Source organism: Geotrypetes seraphini, chromosome 14 (genome assembly GCF_902459505.1).
Source record: "Geotrypetes seraphini chromosome 14, aGeoSer1.1, whole genome shotgun sequence".
NCBI lineage: Eukaryota > Metazoa > Chordata > Amphibia > Gymnophiona > Dermophiidae > Geotrypetes > Geotrypetes seraphini.
This window is the reverse complement of record NC_047097.1, coordinates 76,481,839-76,499,746: the sequence shown is the minus strand read 5'-3', so window position 1 is coordinate 76,499,746 and position 17,908 is coordinate 76,481,839. Positions and strand designations below refer to the sequence as shown.

The window sequence follows — 17,908 nt, the reverse complement described above, 5'->3', positions numbered from 1 at the left end:
TAAGAGGCAGGTTTGGATTTAGTGGTGATCACTGAGACGTACCGTATTTTTCACTCCTTTAGACGCACCTGACCATAAGACGCACCCTAAATTTAGAGGAGGAAAACAAGAAAAAACCCATTCTGAACCAAATTGTGTCAGCCATATAGGATGCATTGTAGTTGGATCGAGGTCAGCCCAAGCAGTGACTTACTGCTGCTGGAAAAATAGAGAAGTCTGAAGGACAGGGGCAAGGTGGACCTAAGGAAGAATAAGGAGTACTGAAGTCAGAGAAGTGGAGGATCTGAGACAGAGGTGCTGAACTCTGGGGTGGGAGGCTGAGAGAAATGCTAGATAACAGGTGAGGGAAGCAGGAAGGAGGAGAAACCAGACTATGGGGAGATTTTGTAATATAAAGCAGAGTCCTTGACAGAGAAGAACGCCAGTAGAAAGCAAAGGCTTCCTAGGCAAAGTGATCACTTTCCAGGCTGGAGACCAGCAGGGCCACCCCCAATGCTCCTCACAGCCCAGAACGTCCTCAACTGGTCGCTGTAGGAAGGCAGCAGCCACCGTTCTTGGGCCGCAGCAGGACCCAGGCTTGTGGCATACTGACATCACTCCCCAGCCATGCACTTCTCCCTCGTGGGCTGAGGCTCCATTGTGGTACTGTGAGGTCAGCATGTTCTACTGAGCGTACGCCCTGCCCTGGCATCACTCCCCAGCCACGCGCTTCTCCCACAACGGAACCTCAGCCCACAAGGGATGTCAGCAGTGTGCTGCTACTGCGCGTATGCCCCGCCCTGACATCACTACCCAGCTGCAAGCGTTTCTTCTGGCACCACAATGGAGCCTCGGTCGACGAGGGAGGAAAGCATGCTGCTACTGTGTGCATGCCCCGCCGAAAATGTAGACTCGTTCGGCAGGGGGGGGGGGTTAATTACATTTGCTCCATAAGACGCACACTTCTTGGAAGAAACAAAGTGTGTCTTATGGAGTGAAAAATACGGTAATTCAAGGAATACATCAGTATGAGCCCTAAAGCAACTGGTTGAGTAGAAGGCAACAAAAGGTAGTAGTAAGTAGAGTTCAATTCTAGAAAAGGTTCATTACCAGTCGTGTACTGCAAGGATCAGTTTTTGCTCTGGTTCTTTTTAACAATTTTTTGTAAGCAATATTACAAAAGCTCTGTCTGGTAAGGTTTGCCTCTTTGCAGATGATACCAAAATATACAATAGTGTGGACATGAGGAGGGATCTAGTGAAACTTGAAGAATAGTCTAGAATTGGGCAATCAAGATTTCATGCTAAAAAGATGGGGTCATGCATTTAGGCTGCAAAAATCTAAAGAAGTATAGTATAAAGGGTGAAGTACTTCTGTGCATGAAAGGACTTGGGGTGATATTAATGTGGTCAAACAGGAAGAAAAGGCAGTGATGAAAGCCAGAAGGATTCTTGGGTACAGAGGAAGAAGGAAGTGATAGTGTCTCTGTGGAAGTCTCTAGTGAAACTTCATTTAGAATCTACGATTTTTCAAATTATATGGAACAATCTCTCATTTTACCTTAAACAATCATCATCATCATTCCTTCAAGTCAGGAAAAAACTGAAACATAGAAACATGACGACAGATAAAGGCGAAATGGCCCATGTAGTCTGCCCATCCACAGCATCCACTGTCTCTTCCTCTCCCTAAGAGATCCCACATGCCTGTCCCATGATTTCTTGAACTTTGACACGGTCTTTGTCTCCAACACCTCTACTGGGAGACTATTCCATGCATCTACCACCCTTTCTGAAAAAAGTACTTACTTAGATTACTCCTGAGCCTATCACCTCTTAACCTCATTCTATGCCCTCTCTGGAGTTTCCTTTCAATTAAAAGAGGAGAAGTATTAATAGATCATTTTAACATGCCAGATGTTGATTGGGGTATCCCTATTGCAGAGTCTTCTAGAAGTAAGGAGATCCTGGATTCTCTACAAGGACAACTGTTTCAGCAGTTGGTAATGGAACCCACAGAAGGGATCATATTGGACTTAGTGCTTATAAACGGGGAAAGTGTTTCTGATGTTACAGTGGGTGATCATCTGGCATCCAGTTATCACTGCACGGTTCAGTTTAATATTAAGATGAGTATAGAGAGGGCTCATTCAAAAGCAAAGGGTCTAGACTTAAAAAAAACCTAACTTTGTTCGGATGGGGGATTACATCAAGTAATTGTCTGGATGGGAACGTCTGGGAGGAGTGGAAATGCAGTAGGCAAAACTGAAAGGAGTAATTGTAAGAGCGACAAACCTTTCTGTGAGGCAAGTAAGTAAAAGTAAGAGGAAAATAATGTTGGTTTGGTTCTCAAAAATAGTAGCTGGCTAGAGACCTTCGCCATCCTCAGACATGCTGTGCAGACACCTTGAGGAGGAACGTAATCTGGCTCCAATCCCGGTTGCACCTCCATGGAATTGATCAGCCTGCGCTCTACCCACTAGCGGACAAACCTGGGGGTGGGGGATGAGCTAATTCCCAAGGGAACGGTCCCTGAGCTCCGGTGTAGAGAGGGCTCATTCAAAAGCAAGGTTTTAGACTTTATATGCACCTTCTAACAAGGCTGGCAAAATGATGGATGTTTTGATGAAGATGGGGTTTTACCATCCACCGTACTTACTAGACTGCAGCAGCGGAGCAGTATTTCAGTGACTAGACATCAAGAGTATTTTTTGAAGGTTTTCAGAAACTTCAGACACAATGTGCCAAGTGTTTTGAATGTAGGGGCGAATATGTGGAATACCGTAACTGGAAAGTTTCCTGGCTCCACATCATTCCTTTCTTGGTTAGGCTGAGAATTTCTCAGGCCCCTCCCCCCCCCCGTGTACGTTTCTATTTTTCTAAATAAATAAAAATATCCTTAAAGAAAATGAATGTATCTCCAAATTTAGTGAGGACTTGACATAGCAAAAAGATATAAAAACAAAAGCTCCAAGACCCCATTAATTGAACATTAAATGATGATGGAAAAAGAGGAGAGTTTTACATGCCACAAAATGATCTCAATGAAGCAGAATTGGAAAAACCCTTCTGAGCACCAAGGATCCTATATTCAGAGCGATGTTAGCAAGCCAAAGAAGCTCTGTCCTGCTTAAATCTCCAATCAGCACCTAAACGCTGGTATCCAGCAGCACTGAGCGGGGCAATGGAGGTAGGCTGGTCAGGGGCAGGCCAGAGCTAGGGGTCAGTGTTGGGGAGGAGGCTCCAGCAATGATCTTTTGTGGACCTCGGCTGAATATCGGGCTCGGACCTTCATAAATATTTTTACCTTTTTTTGAAATGAAAAGAACCTCCCGTTCCTCTCTGTAATAATGTCTCATTTCTCCCCCTCCCTTCCCTTCCCTTCCCTTCCCGTGTGTAGGTGCGGCTACCCCGGGCCTACCATATAACTTGTCACACATCTTACAATGTTATCTGTATGTAATGTAGGTAAAACTATCCAGATAATTTCCATTCAGAAATTTTCCCTAAGCCTGTTTGTTTGGAGTAACTGTTTTGAGGTTAGTCCTTGATTTCTGCTCTTTTTGTGTCTCTACTGACTAATTCCCTGTCTGTTACTTTTACTCAGCTGATCTCTTTGACATCCTGTTGCCCATGCTCAACATTTATCAGGAGTTTGTTCGGAACCATCAGTACAGCTTGCAGATCCTAGCACACTGCAAACAGAACCGAGACTTTGACAAACTGCTGAAACACTATGAGGCCAAGCCTGACTGTGAGGAGAGGACCCTGGAGACCTTCCTGACATACCCGATGTTCCAGGTGAGGTAACACAATACCGTGGGCCCCCTATCAGCAAACTGCAAGGCATGTCAAGGTCCATGATTAGAACTAAGAATTTCCTTCTTTCCTGATTCTGGCCATTATTTTCAAAAGACATCCCCATGTAAATTGCAGCATTTGCACATGTGTATTGATTTCAGAAAGTCACGAAATCCACATGAAAACCCTCATCATGTATATAGTGCTGAAAGGCGTTACATTTTGACATGTATAGACGGTCCCTGCTTGGAAGAGCTTACAATCTAACTTGGACAGACAGATATGATATAGAGGGTATGGGATACAGGACCCAAGGTAAGAGGAGTTAGGAGTCGAAAGCACTCTCAAAGAGGTGGGTTTTTATACAGACCGTGAACACTTCCAAAGACTGAGCCCGCCATAGGGATTCGGGCAGTTTGTTCCAAGCATATGGTGCAGCAAGGCAGAAGGGATGGAGTCTGGAGTTGACAGTTGAAGAGGTCACAGGTAGGAGGGACTTATCATCAGAGTGGAGCTCCCAGGGGAGGGGGGCGGGCGGACCATAGGGGGAGATAAGTGAAGAGAGATAGTGAGGGGCAGCTGAGTAAGTGCATTTGTAGGGTAGTAAGAGGAGTTTGAATTGTATTTAGAAATGGATGGGAAGCCAATGAAGTGACTTTAGGTAGGAGAAGAGTAACGTGAGTAAAGCAGTATTTATTGACCGACTTCTTATTCCCTATCACCCTGCTAAATCTCTTCGTTCCACATCACAGAATCTTTTAATTGTACCATCTCTCAAATTGATCAACACTTTGAGATCTAATAATTTTGCTGTGACTGCTCCTACTCTATTGAACTCATTGCCTCTCCATTTGCGGATGGAATCCTCTCTAAAGCAATTTATGTACCTCGGTAGCGGTAAACCATGCAGAAATTACACCTTGAATAGAGAAACTTTAACTAGTACTTCGGCGGAACGAGACCTAGGAGTAATCATCAGTGCAGACATGAAAACTGCCAATCAAGTGGAGAAGGCTTCATCTAAAGCAAGGCAAATGATGGGATGTATCAGTAGAAGCTTTGTCAGCAAGAAGCCTGAAGTCATAATGCCATTATACAGAACCATGGTGAGACCTCATCTGGAATACTGTGTACAATTCTGGAGGCCACATTACCGTAAAGATGTGCTTAGAATCGAGTTGGTTCAACCGATGGCCACCAGGAGGATCTCGGGTCTCAAAAGTCTCTCGTACGAGGAGAGACTAAACAAACTACAGCTCTACACTCTAGAAGAACTTAGACATGATTGAGACATTTAAATACATCACAGGACATATCGAAGTGGAAGATGATATCTTCTTTCTCAGGGGACCCTCTGCCACCAGAGGGCATCCACTCAAACTCAGGGGCGGGAAGTTTCATGGCGACATCAGGAAGTACTTCTTCACAGAGAGAGTGGTTGACCGTTGGAATGAGCTTCCAGCGCAGGTGATCGAGGCCAGCAGCGTGCTGGACTTTAAGAATAAATGGGATACCTATGTGGGATCCCTTTGAGGGTCGAACTGGAACATCAGTCGCTAGGTATAGACTTAAGAGGATGGGTCAGCAGACTTGATGGGATGATCGAGACCTGCATCGTGTTGGACTTTAAGAATAAATGGGACTTTAAAAATAAATGGGATGCCTATAGGGGATCCCTAAGAGAGTCAATCTGAATAAATAGTCACTAGGTATAGACTTAAGAGGAAGGGACAGTAGGGTGGGCAGACTTGATGGGCTATAGCCCTTTTCTGCCGTCATCTTCTATGTTTCTTATTTGAGGATGCTTTCAGATAAAACTGTCCTTTTCAGGACTAAACTAATGGCAGTCTCTCTCCCTACCCACTGTTTTTGCCCTTAAGTGTGCTTTATTTTAAATATTGTAGTTCTTCCCTTTTCCCTATTTGTGTGTAGTTAACCTCTTAGTCTCAGTCATTGGTTTTTTGTTGGGTTTTTTTTTTAACACTGTCTTGTTTTTAATATATTAATACTAATTTGTTTTGTTATTTTTAAAGATTTCCTTCTTTTTATTATTGCTGTACACCGCCTAGAAATTTGTATAAGCAGTATTACAAACTTTTTAATAAACTTGAAACTCTGTAATCACAGAGGAAGAAACTACACATCTCTCCTCTTCCAAACTCTCTACCTGTTGCTCTGATCCCATCTCCACCCGTCTACTGATCACCATCTTTCCTACTGTCATCCCCGCTATCTGTCATATCCTTAACATCACTGTCTACTGCAACCATACCTGATGCTTTCAAACCTGCTGTAATTATGCCATTCCTCAGAAAAACATAAGTGGACCCTACCTGCCCCATCTTTTTCCTCCCCTTCTTATCCAAGCTACTTGAATACGCTGTTGAATGCCATTGTCTTGACTTTCTTTCGTCTCAAGTCATCCTCAACCTACTTCAATCAGGCTTTCACCCACTGCATTCTATGGAAACTGTCATTGCTAAAGTCTCCAATGACCTGCTCCTGACCAAATCCCAAGGCTCCATCCCCATCCTCTTTGATCTATCTGTAGATCATCGCCTACTCATTGATATGTTGTCCACAGCTGGATTTCAGGCCTCTGTTATTTCATGGTTTTCTTCCTCTCTCTCCCATCACACTTTTAGCATATGCTCTGGAGGATCCTCCTCCGCTGCCAGTCCACTATCACTCGGTGTACCTCAGGGCTTTGTCCTGGGACCTCTTCTTTTCTCCATCCTTCCTTGGTGCTCTAATCTCCTCCCATGGCTTCCAGTACCATCTCTTTGCTGATGACTCAGCAAATTGACCTCTCTATACATGAAATTTCTACAGGGATCCAAACACAAATTTCAGCCTGCCTTGCTCACATTTATACCTGGATATCTCACTGCCACCCAAAATTTAAAATGGCCAAGACTGAATTCCTTATTTTCTCCTAAACTTGTCTCTCTCCTTCTTCCATTCTCTATTTTGGTGGATAACGCTCTCATCCTCTCTATCTCGTCGGCACACAACCTTGGAGTCATCTTTGACTCATCTCTTTCCTTCTCTTAATATATCCAACAGACTGCCAAAATCTGTTGCTTCTTTCTATACAACATCACTAAAATCAGAACTTTCCTTTCTTAGCACGCTGCCAAGACCCTCATCCACTGCAACTTGTTTCTTGCAGGTCTTCCACAAAGCCATCTCTCTCCCCTCCAATCTGTTCAGAATTCTGCTGTGTGCCCATTTCCGTCAGTGTCGTTATGCTCACATTACCCCTCTCCTCAAATCTCTTCATTCCGCATACAGTTCAAATTCCTCTTACTGATCTACAAATGTATTCACTCTGTGTCTCCTCAATATCTTTCCCTATACTCTGCCCAGGGAACTCTATTTGTTGGGCAAGTTTCTCTTGTCTGTTCCCTTCTCCTCTACTGCCAACTGCGTCCCTTCTGCCTTGCCACGCTGTATGTGTGGAACAACCTGCTTGACTCGGTATGTTGTCTTCTGTCTTTGGCAGGATTGAAATCCAGGCTAAAGGCCCACTTTTTCGAAGCTCAGTTTAAATGTTAATCACACCGATTTGTAAAGCACCATATTTGTCTATCATCCCCTCTGTAGCCCCTGACTCTCTCTATCTCTTCATCTCTTTGTATTTCCCTACATGAACTACATATATTTATTCACCATTTTTGTCCAGTGTGTCTGTTATGACTAGATTGTAAGCTTTTTCGAACAGGGAATGTCTTTTGTGTGTTTAATGTATATCACTGCGTGTTTCTGGTAGTGCTATAGAAATAACAAATTGTACTTATCAATTGTACTTATACATTTCTTTGGCATTCTGTTTTCTTCAATTGTGGCTTGGTGTTTCGTAACAGGATTTTGAAAGGGCTACAGGATCATGCACCCAGAGACAGATAGATCTATGTCTGTATCAGAAGTCGTGCTCACTTTCTCTCATGTTTTGTATGTCTCAGATCCCCAGATATATTCTGACCTTGCACGAGCTGCTGGCACACACACCTCATGAACACGTGGAGCGTAACAGTTTGGAATATGCAAAATCTAAACTCGAGGAGCTGTCCAGGTAGGAAAAGACCCAATACTCTGCCATATAATTAGCTCCCTTGTGTGGTAACAGAGAGAATTACGACTGCTGGTCCCTGTGAGGTGCAGCTCTTTCCAATCCCAGATAGGATCAGAAGTTTAGGCTGTTGCAGGACCACAAGTTAACAGAACCAGGTAGATAATCAAACTTAGTGTTACCATATGGCTCCAGAAAAAGGAGGACAGTTTTAGACATCCGGGTTTTACCTCCCTGAAAGTACCTCCTTTTTCGAGAGCCAGAGGTAACCCTAATCAAACTGCAATCATAATTTGTACCTGCAAGGTTTGAAACAATAATCAATAAACACTCCCTAAACATCCCTTCCCCAAACTTGACTACTTTTTTTTGCACATACTTTTGAGAGGCAAATTAATACAAGTGGAGCAGCATTTTAGAAAAAACATCCAACTCAGAATATGGAGGTCCAAGTCAGTACGTCACAAATGGACATCCATCACATATGTTTAGATACCTCCTTGCATCACAATCAGGAAGAAGGCATAAATGCACAGCAGGGGAATCTCTTTCAATTGAAGGGAAGCTCTGCAACCAGAGAGCATAAGATGAAGCTGAAATGGGACAGACTCAGAAGTAACCTGAAGAAATACTTCCTCAAAGAAAGAGAGGTCAATTCATGGAACAGCCTCTCAGTGGAGACACAAACTGTATCTGAATTCAAGGAAGCATGAGATCTCTAAGGGAGAGTAGATAGTATGGATGGCAGAGAGGATAGGCCATAGGGTCTTATGTATTCACTAGAGTTTAAGCCCGTTACATTAACGGGTGCTAGAATAGATGTGTAGACTTTTAGCACAATGGGTCGCTGAGGCATTTCTTTCTTTCTTACTTTATGTTTTTTATCTTTCTCCCTGCCCCACTTTCTTTCTGTCTCTGTCCCCCTGTGTGTCTCTGTCTCTTCCCTGGCCCCCTGTCTTACTGTCTCTCTCCCTGGCTGTTTGTCAGTCTCTTTCTTTGTTTTCTGTATCTTCTCCCTTCGCGAGTGTGGGGCAGTTGTAGGCGCGCATGTGCACTCCTTCCGGCCACGGACATTCGGAACACACAGGTAGGAGTGCGCATGCGCCGCTTAGGGTTTTATTATCTAGTCATTAAGCCCGTTACATTAACGGGTGCTAGAATAGATGTCTGTCTGTCTTCCTCCCGCTTATTCTCTCTCTCTCCCTGGCCCCCTTTCACTGTTTGTCTTTCTGTCCCTTTCCCTGCCCCTGTGTCTTTCTTTCTTTCTGTCTCCCTCCCTCCCGCTATCTGTCTGTCATTTTTCCCATTTCCTTGTGCAGCAGCATTTCCATCCCACTTCCCTATGCAGCAGCAACAGCATTGCCCTCCTATCCCTCCCTTTCCTGTGCAGAAGCAGCAGTGGTATTTCCCTTCCCCTCCAGGTCCCTGTTTAGCTGTAGCAGCATTTTTCCCCACCCCCTTTCCCTTACCACGATCTGGCCTGCTCCGTTAGGCCCCTCCCCCTTCTTTTACTGCATTGTCCTGCTCGATCTGGCCTGCATCTGACCCTCCCATCCGACCCTCCCACCGCCAACAAACCTCCCGGCTCCAGCCACGTAGGCAGCACTTTAAACACGCTGCTTCGCGGCCTTCTACTGCCGATTTCCTCTCCCACATCTGTCTCCGATGATGTCATCAGAGAAGAAGCAGAGGAAATCGGCAGTAGAAGGGCGCGAAGCAGCGTGTTTAAAGTGCTGCCTACGCTGCTGGAGCCGGAAGATTTGTGGAGGGTCAACGGGCGGAGCGGGGCTGCTCTCCACCACTCACTTGCTGCCACTGGAATGCAAACAGGGCCGCGAGTGTGGGGCAGTTGTAGGCGCGCATGCGCATTCCTTCCAGCCATGGACATACAGAACACGCAGATGGGAGTGCGCATGCGCCGCTTAGGGTTTTATTATAGAGATGAGATGGACGTGCAGCATCAACGAGGTGGAGGTGGGGCGGACCGCTCCGGGCGCTGTGTTTGTGGGGACACTGTCATCTCTCCATCCCGCCACACCACACCATGCTCGCGCCATCCCTCCCCCCCTCCCCACCCTGTACCTCTGTAGATCTTCGCTAGATCGCCAGCTTGGTTTCCCTCTGAATCACTTCCAGGTCACAGGGCCAGGAAGTCCAATGCTGGCGCGAGGAGCATACTGGCAAAGCCACTCACGCTGGTCAAGATTTAGAGGTATGTAGGGATGGGATGGAGAGCACGAGTGTGGAGTGGGGGTGGGAAGGAGTAGGAGGCATGAAGAGGAGGGCATAGGGGGTGCCACTGGCATCAACATCTGTTTTATAAACTGAAACAACCAAATTATGCATTGCTGCTGTAAAGATATGTTTTTGGATCACAAAATCTCTGTATTTCCTGACTTCTCTAAGGAAACACAACCAAGGTCCTAGGAGGGATCTTTTTCCTACAGTATTTGTGCAATTGTTCTGTTATATTTGGGAGTTAAACTTATGTATTTATGGATCCAATTCATTTGGAGAATTTTGTTGAAACCAGGTCTCAACTGCACCTCCACCACCACCATCTCCATCTCATCTCATCTCAAAAAAGGTTCGAAGGGAGACCCGGGAAACTACAGACCGGTGAGTCTGACCTCGGTACCGGAAAAGATGGTAGAGGCGCTGATAAAGGACCGCATCATTGATCACCTTGACGGACATGATCTGATGAGGACCAGCCAGCACAGTTTCAGCAAAGACAGATCTTGTTTGACAAACTCACTGCACTTCTTCGAGGGAGTAAACAAGCAGATAGACAAGGGCGACCTGGTCAACATTGTATATCTGGACTTTCAGAAGGTGTTCGACAAGGTTCTGCATGAACAACTACTTCGGAAAATTGCAAGCCATGGAATCGAGGGTGAAATACTCACATGTATTAAAAACTGGCCGGAGCATAGAAACAGAGAGTGGGGGTTAATGGACAATACTCCTGCCGTTGTATCGGGCGATGGTGCGCCCGCATCTGGAGTACTGCGTCCAGTACTGGCCACCATACCTTAAGAAGGATATGGCGCTACTCGAGAGAGTTCAGAGGAGAGCAACACGTCTGATAAAAGGGATGGAAAACCTTTCATATGCTGAGAGATTGGAAAAACTGGGTCTCTTTTCCCTTTAGAAGAGGAGACTTAGAGGGGATATGATAGACTTACAGGATCATGAAGGGCATAGAGAGAGTAGAGAGGGACAGATTCTTCAAACTTTCGAATAATAAAAGAACAAGAGGGCATTCAGAAAAGTTGAAAGGGAACAGATTCAAAACGAATGCTAGGAAGTTCTTCTTTACCCAACGTGTGGTAGACACCTGGAATGCGCTTCCAGAGAGCGTAATAGGGCAGAGTACAGTACTGGGGTTCAAGAAAGGATTGGACAATTTCCTGCTGGAAAAGGGGATAGAGGGGTATAGATAGAGGATTACTGCACAGGTCCTGGACTTATTGGGCCGCCGCGTGAGCGGACTGCTGAGCACGATGGACCTCAGGTCTGACCCAGCGGAGGCATTGCTTATGTTCTAAGAGCGTCACCAGTGGAGTGCCGCAGGGCTTGGTGCTTGGACCCGTGCTCTTCAACATCTTTATAAACGATCTGGACATAGGTACAATGAGCGAGGTGATTAAATTTGCGGACGATACGAAGTTATTCAGAGTAGTGAATACGCAGGGGGACTGCGAAGATCTGCAATGTGACATAATCAGGCTCGAGGAATGGGCATCGACATGGCAGATGAGGTTCAACATAGACAAGTGTAAAGTGATGCATGTTGGTAACAAAAATCTCATGCACGAATACAGGATGTCCGGGGAGGTACTTGGAGAGACCTCCCAGGAGAGGGACTTGAGAGTTCTGATCGACAAGTCGATGAAGCCGCCCATGCAATAATAATAATAACTTTATTTTTCTATACCGCCATAGTCAAACTGACTTCTAGGCGGTTCACATAGAAAGAAGGCTGGACAATCAACGAATTACAAAATGCAAGAAGAAGGAAGTTACATCATGAATTGGAGAAACATAGTGAAAGAATACATGAGAGAAGAAAGATGTTACATAATACAATGGGGTTATAAGGTGAAAAAAAAACCCAAAAAAACCTGAGAGAGGTGATCTCATTAAGCAAGGAATTTGTCAAATAGAGCAGTTTTAATTGATTTTCGGAATGTGTTGTAGGTTTGCCTGGCTTTATTTATGTGGTTTCCCAGCCAGGATTGCTGTCTGTTTGCTTGGAACATGAAGGTTCTGTCTAGGAAGGATTTGTATTTGCAGCCTGTGATCTTTGGGTATGCAAAGATGTTTTTGTTTCTGGTTGTACGTGTGGGGTTGTGTAGAGTGAAGTGTGTTTGTAGGTGTGCGTCGGCGGCGTAAAGGGTGAACAGAATGCTAGGAATGATAAAGAAGGTGATCACGAACAGATCGGAGAAGGTTATCATGCTGCTGTACTGGGCCATGGTGCGCCCTCACCTGGAGTACTGCGTCCAGCACTGGTCGCCATACATGAAGAAGGACACGGTACTACTCAAAAGGGTCCAGAGAAGAGTGACTAAGATGGTTAAAGGGTTGGAAGAGCTGCTGTACAGCGAAAGATTAGAGAAACTGGGCCTCTTCTCTCTCGAACAGAGGAGATTGAGAGCGGACATGATCGAAACATTCAAGGTACTGAAGGGGATAGACTTAGTAGATAAGGACAGGTTGTTCACTCTCTCCAAGGAGAACAAGAGGGCACTCTCTAAAGTTGAAAGGGGATAGATTCTGTACAAATGTAAGGAAGTTCTTCTTCACCCAGAGAGTGGTAGAAAACTGGAACGCTCTTTCAGAGTCTGTTATAGGGGAAAACACCCTCCAGGGATTCAAGACAAAGTTAGATAAATTCCTGCTGAAACAGGACATATGTTGATAAGGCTAGTCTCAGTTAGGGCGCTGATCTTTGACCAGAGGGCCGCCGCGTGAGCGGACTGCTGGGCATGATGGACCACTGGTCTGACCCAGCAGCGGCAATTCTTATGTTCTTATGTTGTAGTGGATAATACACTCCCTGATTGAAGTATAAGAGCGCTTTAAAAAAAAATTATGGTTTTTGCTGTATTTGCACTTTAATTCAGACGGCAACGTCTAACTTTGTTTCCTTTTCTTGCCCTCCCCCCATTTTCATACTTAATGCAGTTATTGGTGGAAGTTTTATTGTCATGGTAACTTTGAATTAAAATAAATAAATGTTTAAAAAAAGAAACATCCAAATTATTAAGAAGGGTATTATAATCAGAACGAAGGAAGTCATCATGCCACTGTATCGTTCGATGGTGCGCCTGCATCTGGAGTACTGTGTCCAATATTGGTCACTGTACCTTAAGTAGGACATGGCGATACTTGAGAGGGTTCAGAGAAGAGCAACAAGAATGATAAAAGGGATGGAAAACCTTTCATACGCAGACTGGTTAGAAAGGCTGGGGCTCTTCTCCCTAGAGAAGCGGAGACTCAGAGGAGACATGATAGAGACTTACAAGATCATGAAGGGCATAGAGAAGGTGGAGAGGAACAGATTCTTCAGCCTATTGGGAACCACAAGAACAAAGGGGCACTCGGAGAAATTGAAAGGGGACAGGTTTAGAACCAATGCTAGAAAATTCTTTTTCACTCAGAGAGTGGTGGGCACCTGGAATGAGCTTCCGGAGGTTGTGATAGGACAGAGTACATTAAGGGGATTCAAAGAGGGATTGGATAAATTCCTGAAGGATACGGGGATTGAGGGATATAGGTAGAGATAGGATTATGAAAGGGTATAGATAGAAGCATAAAGGGGTCTGAAGGGATTTAGGCAAAGGATCACCTTACAGGTCATGGACCCGATGGGCCGCTGTGGGAGCGGACTGCTGGGCGCGATGGACCTCTGGTCTGATCCAGCGGAGGCTTCTTATGTTCTTATTACTGGGGGAGGGGGGTAAGGGACTTTGATGTTTGTGTGGCAGTATAGGAGCGTTCATCTTTTAAATGGCCACACAGAAGTCAGTGCAGAGCAGAGTGTTAGCCTTAGGGTTCGAGCAGTGGGCTGGAAGCCAGGGGACCCAGGTTGGGTTGCCAGATGTCTGGATTTCCCCGGACATATCCTCCTTTTGAGGACGTACCTAGAGCTGATCTTCTCTGGAACAACTTCACTATCCCAACCTGGCAACAATTCTGTACTCAAAATACACCAATTCCCACTGCAAACTAGACGGTTGTCCACCTAACGTAATGAAAGTTGCTCTGGTCACCTTCAAAGCCAAGTTACACACCTGGTTCTCTTCCCTCCTACTATCAGGAACTTTTCCTGAGGACCTAGGCCAAATCCTTATTATACCGATTGTAAAAAACCCCAAAGAAACCATTAACCTGACTTCAAACTACAGACCCATTGCGAGCATCCCTTTCTTTGCAAAACTAATGGAAGGTCTGGTCAATCAAGCCTTAGTAAACTATCTCGACAAATTCAACATCCTAAACAACAACCAGTGAGGATTCTGACCCGGTCACAGCACCGAAACCCTTATTGCCTCCCTACTAGACTCCCTGCATTCCCTGTTCACTAGTCCTTCAGTTCGACCTAAGTAGTGCCTTCAACTTAGTCGATCATTCCATCCTCTTAGACTGCTTGGAGTCAATCGGTCTCTCGGGCAATGTTTTAAAATGGTTCCAGTGTTTCCTAACTAAAAGATCATACCAAGTTTACAGCGACAACACATATTCCTCCAGCTGGGTAAACGCATGTGGAGTCCCGCAGGGCTCTCCCCTGTCCCCCACTCTGTTCAACATCTACCTGGCTGCACTAGGGAACCTATTGCGAAACCTGAAAATCAAATTCTTCATTTATGCTGATGACATTACCATAATCTTTCCCCTAACCAGTGTAACTCCTGAGACGAAATGTCACCTGGCATCTATCCTCAAGCAAATCGAACTATGGATGTCCGACTTCAAATTGAAACTCAACTCAGATAAAACCAAATTCTTCCTGGCCAGTCCAAACAACAAAATCAAAGACTCATCAATCTCCTTGAACGGTCAAGTCTTTCCCATCACAGATTCCATAAAAATTCTCGGAGTGACACTAGATCGCAACCTCATCTTTGAATCTCACACCTACCTACTAGTCAGAAAATGCTTCTCTGCCCTTTGGAAACTAAGAACCATCAGAAAATACTTCGATGCACCCTCATTCCACTTACTGGTGCAATCCTCCATCCTGAGCTTACTCGATTACTGCAACATTATCTACCTGGGATCCTTCAAAAAAACCATTCAAAGACTATGTATCATCCAAAATTCGGCAATTTGACTGATCTTTGGGCTGAAAAAATGGGAACACATAACTCCCTACTACCAAAAACTCCACTGGCTGCCCCTGGAGGCAAGAGTGCTGTTCAAGTTTGCCTGCCTCTGTTATAAATCCATCCATGGTTTGGCCCCCTTATACATGGTCCCCCATTTTACCTTAGATTGTCTATCCAGACCCACTCGCAGAGCTCATCTCTTTAGCCATCCAACCCTAAAGGCCTGCAGTTACAAAAGATACCTGAACAGAACTCTAGCCTTCCAAGCAGGTCATCTAAATGATTGGCTGAGCAATATTTTCTTGTGCTCCTCATCCTACCTAAACTGCAGAAAATTATTAAAAACTAATCTATTTAACCGATTTGTAGCCTAAGACACCTTACCCTACCCTTGCTCCCCAAGACCTCCCTCTGTACCTTCCTTCCCGATCGCCTTACTTTGACCCTTATTGTACCAGTTCCTTGCTTACATATATTAATTGTATCTGTATCTGCTGATTGTACCCTTTTGCTGATTGTCCAGCCCTTCTTTATTGTAAACTGCCTAGAACTATTACGGCTTTGGTGGTATATAAGAAATAAATTATTATTATTATTATTCTCAGAGGTTTGATCCTGGCAGCTAGGGAGTCCCACATGTGAGAATATGCTGCCTGTTTGTCCTTGGATAAAATAAAGTTATTGACCTGAAGCAGGTGTTTTCCGAGGACAGCAAGCAGATATTCTCAAAACCCTCCCACCTCCCCTGTTTGGCTTCTTAGCTTTGTAACTAAACTGATCCAGCAGTGAGTGGGAAGGTGTTCGCACATGTGCGGTAGAGGCAGTTTGAATTTTAAAAGATAGTGCACTTTTGCATGTCTAGCAGGCTCCGTAGATTGATGTCACCCCACATCTGCCTGTTGTTCTTGGATAACACCTGCTACAGGTAAGTAACTTTGCTGTCTCATACACGTTGCCCCTAAATCTCGTTCTTCTGAATAGTCCACTCTTGGAATATTTGGTTTGTACAAGCGACAATGGAGAGTGAAAATGACTTGCTTAGGTTCCCTGATTCTCAGCCTACTGCTGCAGGGAGACTGTTTGGTCAGACCTGTTTTTGAATTTACATTCCAATTCACTGTTCTGTTTTGTAGTTCCTGATGCCACCAATTGAAATCCGCATTTCAGGTCCCAGAATGTATCAGGCTAGGGTCACAGAAATCCAGGACTAATTTCCCCTCTTGAACTGCGTAACTTGGCTGCTCTCCAGCTCTCCCCATTAAGCTTCTCCATTCAAAGCATGGGCTTGCACGGTCCCCTTGCTCATTCACAAACTATTACTGCTCTCATACCCACAGCTAGGCTCTGTACCTCTGAAGAGATGAAATAATGGTGGGGGAGGGGTTTCAGGTAGAGCAGCCCAATATAGTGTTAACCAGCCCTGCTTGCAGGTGACATATATTCAGGTATACTATGGGGCTCATAATCAAAAAACATAAATGTCCAAAAAGCATCCTAAATCAGAATTTGGATGTCCTAATTGCCAGGACGTCCAAGTGCCGATAATTGAAATTGTCTTTTTGTACGTTTAGCAAGGTATTCCAGCCTCTGTACATTCAGAGAACAAGATGGGCATGGTGGAGACATGTTATGGGCATGCTTTGGGCAGTATCAAGGGTGGGTTATACATGGACGACTTGCAGCGATAAACATTTTGCAAGACATCCTGGATGGAACTTATCTGTTTGAAACTGGATCTGTTTTAAAAGGGTCTAAGAGCCAAAAAATGACCAGATGACCACTGCATACATCAAGACACCCCCATACTCCCCCAGTGCTCACTGACCCCCTTCCACAGGTACCTACCTGTCTCTAAAACAGCAGTATCTGGTATGTGGAAGCCTAGTTGAGCCTGGTGGGTGGGCTAGTGAACCATAGAGAGGAGGACCCAGGCCCATAAGCCACTCTAAGCACTACATTCATGGTGGATAATGTGAGCCCACCAAAAACCCTACTCTACTGCCATATAGGTGCCACCTGCAGCCATAAGGGCTATTGGGGTTGTAGACAGGTGGGTATAGTGGGTTTGGGGGGCTCACCTTAACCTATAAGGGAGTTATGGTGAGATGTTTAGCCCTTTTTGTGACGTTCACAGCAGTACCCTATAAGGTGTCCCACTGCTCTGTTGCCATGTCTGGGTGGCCAGTCCATTACAGGACTGGCCCCTCCCACATCCAAATGGTGTTCTGGCTGTTTGGGACTTGAGACAAAATTTTGTTCGAAAATGTAGTCTAAAGTTAGATGTCCTGACGGTCTGGGCATCCAGATAGAGGATTTTCAAATATCTATATATTTCTAGAGGTATGGTGGTTTGCCTTTTGAAAATGGGCATTTTCTTACTGGCAACTTTGGACATCCAGCACCATATATCTAAATCAGACTTAGACTTATGTTTTGAAAATGCCCCTCTAAGTATTTTTAAGGCTCACAATTTGAAAACACAAAGTTCAAATGAGATTTGTACCCGAGTCCATTGGTTCCCAATCCACTGCATTAAGAGTTAAGCGACTCCTCAGATCTGCCTATAATACCTGAAGCCTGGTCTCCCTTGCTGGATTCACATTCGGGGGAGAGGAACTGGGGGATTAAGGAAGTGTCATTCCTTTGTCCCTTTAGCATCTTTCTGGAACCCGGAAATGACTAGTACCAGACATTTGTCTTTTTTTTTTTTTTTTTTTTTA

The 17,908-nt window shown here is 44.9% G+C and overlaps 1 protein-coding gene across 1 annotated transcript in view; it reads left to right on the top strand.

The window, feature by feature from the left end:
- The window catches only part of RASGRF1 (Ras protein specific guanine nucleotide releasing factor 1), a 131,533-nt gene that overhangs the window by 44,857 nt on the left and 68,768 nt on the right, over positions 1–17,908 (top strand). The window contains exons 7-8 of the mRNA XM_033919863.1: positions 3,586–3,779; positions 7,745–7,854. Of these exons, the coding sequence (XP_033775754.1) occupies positions 3,586–3,779; positions 7,745–7,854 (304 nt within the window). The remainder of the gene's footprint in view (positions 1–3,585; positions 3,780–7,744; positions 7,855–17,908) is intronic.